Source organism: Mus caroli, chromosome 13 (genome assembly GCF_900094665.2).
Source record: "Mus caroli chromosome 13, CAROLI_EIJ_v1.1, whole genome shotgun sequence".
Classification (NCBI taxonomy): Eukaryota; Metazoa; Chordata; class Mammalia; order Rodentia; family Muridae; genus Mus; species Mus caroli.
Window position 1 is genome coordinate 44,439,960 of NC_034582.1, and position 9,903 is coordinate 44,449,862.

At 50.1% G+C, this 9,903-nt stretch overlaps 1 protein-coding gene across 2 annotated transcripts in view; it reads right to left on the minus strand.

Annotated features, from left to right (window-relative positions):
* Card19 (caspase recruitment domain family member 19) overlaps positions 1 to 8,289 on the minus strand; it is a 12,976-nt gene extending 4,687 nt beyond the window's left edge. For both annotated transcript variants that reach the window (XM_021180427.1, XM_021180426.1), the window contains exons 1-2: positions 8,194 to 8,289; positions 498 to 640 (exon numbers count right to left, since the gene is read on the minus strand). In XM_021180427.1, the coding sequence (XP_021036086.1) occupies positions 498 to 640; positions 8,194 to 8,200 (150 nt within the window). In that variant the 5' untranslated portion in view covers positions 8,201 to 8,289. The remainder of the gene's footprint in view (positions 1 to 497; positions 641 to 8,193) is intronic.
* Positions 8,290 to 9,903: the final 1,614 nt, after the last annotated feature.

The following is a 9,903-nucleotide window of genomic DNA, read 5'->3' on the forward strand; positions in this document are numbered from 1 at the left end:
AAGGAAGGAAGGAAGAAAGAAAGAAAGAAAGAAAGAAAGAAAGAAAGAAAGAAAGAAAGAAAGAAAGAAAGAAAGAAAGAAAGAAAGAAAGCAAGCAAGCAAGCAGACTGAGCAGTCATGATGAGAAAGCCAGTAAGCAGCACCCTCCCTGGCCTCTGCATCAGCTCCTGCCTCCAGATTCCTGCCTTGTTTGAGTTCCTGTCCTGACTTCCTTCAGTGATAGGCTAAGGATATGGAAACATATGCTAAATAAAACCTTCTCTCCTCAAATTGCTTTTGGTCGTGGTGTTTTATCGCAGCAGCAGAAACCCTAACTAAGACACTGTGTATCACCTCCTGAAACCTTCTCACAACTCTGGAAGGGACAGCTACCACAAGGACATCTGAGACCGAGGCATAAAGATCTGATGATCTGAGACCACATGGACTGGCCCCAGCCCAGGTGTGACTCCCGCAAGCTCCCAAGGCGTCCCCTGGTCCCGCTCACCCCGCAGCACCTTTTCAGCCTCCTTGTTGGTAAGGATCTGTGGGTAGTAACGGTTCAGCTGGAGGATGATCCTGTCCACTTGTTGCTCGCTCAGGCGACCCTGTCCTGTCAGGAAAGGAGTGTCCTGTACCAGCCGGTCACAGTAGGTCTGATCTGGAACACATGTGGACAGCATGAGGTGAGACAGCACAGCCTCGAGAGGGACCAAAGATGGCACCCTTGGTGCTGACCACGGGAAGCCCACACCCACTGGAAGGGCAGCAGTCTCTCTGGAGGATGCATCTATAATTTTCATGTTAACTACAAAGAAGATATCTATAGAATATACACAAAATCAATAAGAGAATCAAAATGTTACCACAAAAAAAATACAAAGGATATCAGTAAAGGTAGAAATGAGGGTTGAAAAAGCTAAAAGACCCACAAAACACAAATAGTAGAGATAAATCTTCCATTATCAACAATTACTTTAAATGTAAATAGATTGAACTCTTTAATCAAAGGGCAAAGATTAGCAGAATGGCCTTAAACACTGACAAGACGGTCATTATAGAGCTAAACACACAAGTCAGTTGAAAGTGAAAGGAATTGAAGACATTCCACATGGGAAAGTCCTACTTTTGACATTCAACATGGGAAGTTGTCATCTCCAAACATTAGGTTAAAAAACAACCTCATAATGCTATAAGCAAGTTTCTGATTTTTGTATTGGGATATAGTAACAGCTGTCTGGAGACACAAGTGGCCCCCAGCCACAGGTGGCCCCCAGGTGTCAGGTTGGACACACTTGATTGTAAACAGAAACCAAAACAGAGTGGGCGTGGCTGTATTACTACTAAACAAAATAGACTTTAAGTCAAAACTGGTACAAGAGATCAAAAAAGCCCAGCATATGTTAATAAAAGGTTAGCTCCTCAGGAATATATAACACTTATAAACATACATGCACCAAGTTTCAGAGCCCCAAATATGAGGAGATATTGGTGGAACCGAAGGGAGAAACAGACAGCTCTATCATATTTAGAGATGTTAATATATAACTTTAAACATCAGTTAACCAGATAAGAGCAATAACGAAGACTTACAATCCTGTTAGCAGTACCTAAAAGTCACACAACAAAACAAACTACCCAGTAATACAAAAGCCACACTTTCCCCAAGTGCACACCGCACTTACTCTAGATCACAGAACAAGCAGGTCCCGGGCCACACAGTAAGTCCTCACCCACCCATCTCAAAGTTTTTAACCCAGAAATGCTCCTGTCCAAAGGAAGAAAAGGGACAAAAGAAATGGAGCAGAGACTGAAGGAAGGGTCATCCGGGGACTGCCCCACCTGGGGATCCATCCTGTCTACAGACACCAAACCCTGCACTGTTGCTGTGGTCAAGAGGTGCTTGCTGATAGGAACCTGTTGTGGTTGCTCCTTGGGAGATCCGGCCAGCAACCGACCAATGCAGATGTGGATGCTTGGAGCCAACCATCTGACTGAGCTCAGAGGCCCCCTTGGGGAGCTGGCAGAAGGACTGGAGGAGCAGAGGGGGGTTTCAAGCCCATAGGAAGAACAACATCAGCTGGCCGGACCACCCAGTGCTCCTAGAGACCAGACCACCAACCAAAGAGTGTACAGGGAGGGATCCAGGACTCCAGAAACATATGTAGCAGAGGATGCCCTTGCCTGTTAACAATGGGAGGGGAGGCCCTTGGTCCTGTGGATGTTTGATGCCCCAGTGTAGGGGGATGCTGGAGCCGTGGGGTGGGAGAGGATGGGTGGGTGAGGAGGCACCCTCATAGAGGCAAACGGGAGGGGGGAAAGGGTGGATGTGGGATGGGGCGGTTTGTGGAGGAGTAACCAGGAAGTGGGATATCATTTGAGATGTAAATGAATGAAATGATTAATAATAATAATAAAATAAGTCCTTGTATATTTAAAAGCATTTAAATCAAATGCTGTTTTCTGATCATGTGACATGAAGTGAGCGATCAATACCAGAGTTCACAAAGCTGTGGGAATTCAATTACTAATAGGTCGGAATGAAACCACAAAATAAATTGAAAACAACATTGGGACAAATAAGAAACAAACTCAGCAAACCTAAGGGACAGCAATTGTGCCTCCGAGAGGGAGAGACACCAGCCATAAATGCGTGCATTTCAAATGAGAGAGCTTGGGCCAAGCGTGGCACATGCTTCAGTCTTACCACTCTGGAGACAGAAAGAGAGAGATTGCTATGGGTTTGAGGCCACCTTAATCTAGAGAGACTCTAAGCTAGCTGGAGTTGCCTAGTGGTGCATAGTGAAACCTTATCTTAAAAAAAAAAAAAAAAAAGCCTAGCATTACACCTCAGCCAAATTGTAAGGGAAGGAGGGAGAACACTAGAAAAGCCAAACACAAAGCTAACGGGAGAAGAGAATAGCACCAACTACACTGGGGAGAATCAGGTTTGTAAAAGAGAAAGAGCAACAAAACCAAAGTTTATTCATTGAAAAGGTCAACAGAGTTTAGCTAGACTGGCAAAAATGGCTCAAACTGCTAACATCAGAGACGACAGAGAGTGGCCAGGTATGGTGAAGGACATCTGTAGTTTTGGCATTACAGAATGTTGAGGCAGGAGGATTATGAGTTCAAGGCCAGTCTAGGCTAAATAATGTGAGACCAAAAAAACACAACAACAACAACAAACAAGACAAAACAAGACAAGCAAACAAGAAGCCAGGAAGAAGATGGCTCCGCTGGGCTTGGAGCTATACACAGATGTGGGGACCAGAGTTTAATTCTTCAGAACCCAGAACCTCAGAATTGTTGGCGTTTACCTGTAATTCCAGCACCGAGGAGGCTAACACAGGCAGATCCCCAGAGCTCACTAGACAGGGAGGCTAGCTGAACTGGTGAACTCTAGGACCCTGCCTCAAAAGTGAAGCTGGAGACTAAAGAATGCCCAGCAGCTCCTGGGCCATCTAGCCTGGCATACATAATAGTGAGCAACAGAAGAGAGACGAACTCAAACAAGGTAGAAGGTGAGGACTGACTCAGATTGTCCTCTGACTTACACACACATGCGTGCACACACATGCACACATACACATGCCCACACACATATATACACACATACACATGCACACACACACATATATACACAGACACACACACACATCACATCACAAGATGTGGGGGAGAAAGATGAGCTAGGCTGAGACAGAAGGACCTCCAACTTCAAGGCCTGCTTAGGAAATTTAGTGAGGCTCTATGTCAAAATAAAATAAAAAATTTAAAGATATGATTCAGTGGTAGAGCGCTTGTGCTCTACCACGCACAAGGTCCTCAGTTCAGTCCTCAGCACTGCAAGGGATAAATAAACTAGCAACATGGAATGATGTGGAGGATCCTTAAGCACACTTTGCTCAGAGAAAGAGCTTGTCTGAGGAGGCCCCAGACCTTATGGCTCCAATTACACCAGGCTGCAGAAAAGGCACTACCGAGGAGACAATGAAATCAGAGGTTGCCAGGAATGAGGAGGGAGGGAGAGAGGGAGGGATAAGCAGGCCACCGGGGAGTGTTAGGCAGTGGAACTATTCTGTATGATGGCATACACTATTTGTCAAAGCCCACGGAATGTCCAACACAAGCAGGGAACACTAGGGTTCTGGGCTTCAGCTAATGATAATAAGTGGATCTGAGGGAGGGGAGGTGAGTCCATTTCCTCAATCTTCAGTCCCCAAAATAAAGCCCAGAGCCAGGCAGTGAATGCCTGCACTCCTAGTTACTGGAGAAGCCGAGGCAGCCTGGACAACAAAGAAAGACTTTGACTCAAATAAATGAGACAAATAAGTCTATTAAGAAAACGTATTTGGAAAACTCCATTGTTGATGTTTGTGGGAAAAGCGGGGCAGGAGGAGGGAGTCACAGAAAGCAGGGCTGAGCTGAGAAGGAGCCCAATAGGATCTTCCTGAGTCACAGAAACATCTGGATGCAGCCTAACTAATGCTTACACATCTGTAGACCTCTGTGTGTGTGTGTGTGTGTCTGTCTGTCTTTGTGTGTGTATATTTGTCTGTCTGTCTGTCTCTCTGTGTGTGTATTTGTCTGTCTGTCTCTGTGTGTATCTGTCTGTCTGTTTCTCTCTCTGTGAATATATTAAACCATTCTTTAAAAGCAAGTGCAGGGACTGGAGGGACGGCTCAGTGGTTAAGAGCATGTGCTGCTCATGGGGAGAACATGGTCTACAGCTCCAGTTCCAGGGTATCTGATGGCTTCTTCTGACCTTCTTGGCACCAGACACACACATGGTACACATACACGCAAGTGTGCAAAATACTCATAGGCAGAAAAATAAATCTAAACCCAAGTGCTTCTGTTTAAATTAGACCTCTATAAAGTTGATTGGGTTTTGTTTGTTTGTTTGGTTGGTTGGTTTTGGTTTTTTGAGACAGGGTTTCTCTGTATAGCCCTGGCTGTCCTGGAACTCACTTTGTAGACCAGGCTGTCATCGAACACAGAAATCTGCCTGCCTCTGCCTCCCGAGTGCTGGGATTAAAGGTAGATTGGGTTTTTACAAACAGGGTCAGTCACCATGCCAGACCTGTCCCTGCCTTCATCCCAGGGTATGGAATCAACAGGCTACCTCTCACATCTCTGCTCCCCTGCAACTTCCTCCTGACTGGTCTGACTTCTGACTCCTGCAGCATCCCACCTTTGAAGGTGGCTTTGTGAGGTCCTGCCCAACCCAGGTGGGCATGGCCTATCAACATGCCTAGCCTATGGTAAGAACTTGGGGTGTCCTCCAGGAGTTCATGGTGTGACAGTGGGAGCTGCATTCATCAAAGACCCCATCCTTGGCCCAGGAAGCTACTCTCAAGAGAATAAGGATAGGGCTGTCCTGGTTGAAAGCCATTGCTCCCTCAAGGTCCACACTCTGGCTCTTTGGCTATTCCATCCCTATCCGAGGCCATCCGCACCTCCTCACCTTGGCAGCTGGGGACTTGGAATACTGGCCCAGCCCCCTGAGAGTGTGTTTAGGAGACAGACTTACCAACAGCCCAGGGATACCCAGTGACTTGCCACATTGCCAGGTGCTCCAGTGCCTGCAGCATCATATTGAAGAGTTCACTGAGCTAACTCACAGAACAGTCCACAGGGCAGACATTTTGTGGTTCTATTTATACCTACCTAAACCTCCATCCTCCCACCGGCTCTGCAACTGCCCCACTTTCAGAGAGGAAAATGAAGGCACACTAAGGTTATAAGCCTGCCATCAGCCTGGAGGTAATGGCCACACTGGGGCTGCCAGTTGACATTCTCCTTCTGTCATTTACATATGAATCACCGTGAATTCTGGGGTCTGCTCTCTTCCAGGCAGGAGCAGGCCAAGGCTTTCTCACTCCACATCGTGCCAGGGTGTACAAGGTTGCACACACAGTAGGCATTCACTGAAGAATTCTAGAATGAGTGGGCTCCAGTCCAAGGTCCAAAGGCAAGGCGAGATCTGCTGGTGGATAGAGGCCAATGCCTCATAGCGGCCTCCTCCTACCCTGAGTGCCACTAGCCAAGATGGACCTCTGCTGCCCACAAGCCATGAGTCACAGGAGCCCTGAGTCACCTGCCTTGGGTGGCCCAGCCCAGGGCTAAGCCAGCAGCAGCTTTAGGGCAGTGTACTTCCTGTGCTTCCGGTGGCTTTTATAAGCTGTTCATGCAACCACATAGAGGCAGCCACTGGGTATAATGGAGACTCCGGCAAGGCTCTGCCTGGATACCAGGCTCCGGTAAACAAGGCCAGGAATGCCTTTACTAGATAAAGAAAGAGATCATTCTGTGCAGAATCCATGAGCCTTTGCCTATAACTTCCCTCCCTGCCAGCTCGTACCAGAAACGTGGCTCTGTCACTTCATCTTCAACTTCGGCAGCTCAGACTAAAGTCCTCACTCTGGCATTTGGGACGCTGAAGCAGCTGGTCCCACCTGCCCTTACTCTACTCCCAGGGTCCCAGAGCCTTCTGTCTGTAGCTCACTAGAGCCAGGATCCATGCAGCAGACTGGGAAGATGTGGTTGATTTATGCCCAGTTTATTTAGCCCCCTTCCAAGAATTCACAATTCTCCTGGGGTCCAGAACTTGAGCATCGACTCCCCTCTGAACCACTCCCAGAAGTTCTTGTCATAGTACTTGGTTTGGCTTAGATCACTCATTCCATACTATACTACCTATTCTGTGAAGACACAACTCTCAGTATCTATAACCACCAAACACACACACACACACACACACACACACACACACACACTCACACTCACACTCAGAGGCAGCAAAGACTAATGTGTATGGCAGACCCTCAGCTGGTGTATCAGGGCACTGAGCCAAGAATGAACAAGGGCTCTGTCGCCCCAGGGCTGCCCATCCAACCTTCTCAGGCTTCTGCTTTTCAGTCTCCATCTCCCACTAGAAAAAGGTGGGATGCTTAGAAGTGTCAAAACGCCAGCAAGTAGACTGCAGAGAGGAAAGCGTATTATTGCCACAATCAAGGCCTGCCGGTGTCCTTCCAGCTAAAAGTCCTCCACCCCTACAACTGCCTGTTCTCCTGGAGGTGGGATGTCTCATTTTCCATGTCTCTGCAAGGGGCCCTTGGAGGCCAGCACAGGCGAGATCTGTCCCACACATCCTGATGAACTTACTGGAGGATCTGGGAAACCAGAGGCTGAGGCCAAGGCTCCCATTCTGCTCCTACCACTGACCAGCAGGGTGGTCTGGGGGCACTTACCCAACCTGAGATTTTATCTTCCCATTCCTACACAGACATGATAATATTCCTTCTGCCCCCAAATGGCTACTCTGAACAAGAGTGTATATTAGGGGGTCTACACATAATGCTCAGAAATTGCAGCCCCAAACAAGAAGGACCTGGAAGATGGGGTCTCCTCTAACCTGTTCTAGAAGTCACCAGGTTGCAACCTGTGAGATCTTATTTTTGTGCATGACCAACGCTGACTCCAGTTTAGAGACCCCTGGGATTTCTGGGGTTACTTCAACTCTCTGGGCTATCCCAGGTGAACTGTGCCATATGAAGTACAAGAGACTCTCAGAAAAAAAGTGCATCTGGTAGCTATCACGTTCCCTAGGCTCTATGGTAGCAGGGGTCCCTCGCTGACTCATCCTCTCATCGGATCTTTTACCAAGAGAACTTAGCACAGCAATGTCACTGTGTCCCTCTGGGATCAGGAATAAAGTGGGTGAGTCCCCAGAGCAAAAGGGTTGGGCTGGGGCAACCAAGCCATCCTGGAGAAGAGGGATCCAGTTGTTGGGTCCGAATTCTCTAGACCCATCTAGAGCGGGAAACACGGGCGTCTCCCTGGTACTACAAGCTACCCAGGTTTGCAGCGCCGGTCCCGCCTCCAAGGGGGTTGTGTGCAAGCGGCGCTCTAAAGTCTCAGCAGACTGGCGATGAGCACCATTTCCCTCTCTCAGATCCATTCCGTCCCGGGACACCGCCCCGCTCCGCAGGCGCAGCCCGTGCAGTGCACCGGGTGAGCGCTCACCTGCTGCTCTGCCTCCTCGACCCGCGACGGCCCCCCACTCCGCACCCGAGACCCCTGGCGCCCCTGGCCCGCCGCGCAGAGCCCGGGACACCCCGCCGCCGCGCGCCTCTTACGCCCGCGTCGCCGGCGCCAGCTGACGCCAAGGTCACTCGGCTCCCGTCGCCCTCCTGGACCCGCGCCCACCTGTCATGGCGGAGGACACGGCGCCGCCCCGTCGTCCTCGGCTGTCCGTCGCCCGGCGCGAGGGCTCCGGTGACCGCCGCCCGCAGGCCTGGCCCTAAGCCCCGCCTCTTCCCTATAGGTCCCGCCCAGCGACGACATCTTAGTCCCAAGCCCCTCCCTCCGATTACCCACGCCCCTTTTTGTACTTCGCACTGGGACGCGTCAGCAGTGGGGCAGCCCGGGCTCTAAACAACTTCCCTAACTCTATACTACGCGCAGCAGAGAGCCCGGCCCCTGAGGAGCTTCGCCTGTAGCGACGCCGGGAGTCCCGCTCCAGCCAGCATAAGTGACCTAGCGGAGAAACTCAGTACCCAAGTCCTTGTCTGGACCAGAGAACTCAAGCCACGTCCCGGCTCAAGGCTCGCCCCATTCACAGCCTCACCAATAGCTACCCGGGTCGGCGTCCCTTCGCCTATGCCCTGTCCCTCCTCCCGGTCTTGTGCCTGCTGTTTGCGGAGGTTAGGAGGTTGTCGTGAACTTCTCAGTTCAATTTTCTGCAGCTACGCTCTGGCCACCCCACTCCCATCTCCTGGATGAAGAAACCGAGTCTTAAAAGAGATGAGAATTACCCAAGGTCACATGAGGTCAAGTCTGGCATAAAAGGCTGGTGGAAGTTCATTGGCAACCAGGGACCGAACGGAAGTCGACATGGCCTCGACCGGACAGTGATGAATTGAGACTTAACAGAGAACTTAGTGGGTCCTCGTTCTACCAAGTCCCCCATTTACACAGAAGACAAATGGCTGGCATTGCCGCCTAGTTAAGGAAGTCATGTAGTCTGACGGAGCCTCAATTTTCCTAATAATGTGTGGCCTCAGGCGATAAATCTTTCTGCCTCCCAACTTGTTTCCCTTCTGTTGTACATAGGCCTGGCCCTTCAAGCTCTGGTACCCACCACAGGAAGGCCCCAAGCCCAGGCCCAGCTAGGAAATGGAAATCTGTGAGGGTCGGGGAGGCAGGACCCTCACAGCCAGCAATGGCAGCAGGCACCAGATTTTGCTTCTCAGCTGGTGCGGCTAGTCTGGAGCTGTAACTTGAGATATTGGAACCAGACCAGGACCAAGACCAGGAATGGAGACCCCAGGTCTGGATGCACTTCCCGGAGAGTCCAGGAACCCCCTGGGTCCCTGAGCCCTCCGTGTCTGTCTCCATCCTCCCCAGTGCTGCAACCTCTCATCTTGGGAGTGAGAGGCTCGAAAGGAATCTGGAGATTGACTTACAAGGTCACTTAGAGCTCCAAACTCTTGGACCCAGTGGTAGTGATCAATACATTCCCGCCCCTTGCTAAACACTGCAGAAAGCAAGGTTTGCTCAGGTTTCCCACCGGCCAGGCAAATGCAGAGTCAGCAGGCAGCTGTCCTCAGCACCAGTCTATGCCTGCAGAGGGGACAGACAGCATGGACAGACTTTGTTCCAGAGCAGGGGATAGGTAGTATGTACCTGACCTACATGTGCGCCTGGGCCAGTCTGGGCTAGATCCAAGGGCTACATCTTGCAGGAACCCTGCACAGACCCCACTGGGACCATTCTGAAGGGCCCCAATTATTGCACACCCATCACTGTGTTCTAGCAGTGGGGTGAGACTGAGGGCTTCCTGAATCACGCATTTTTTAGGCATCCCTTGCCAGACTCCTCATCAGGAAGGCCAGCATTCCACCTTTATATCTTCTT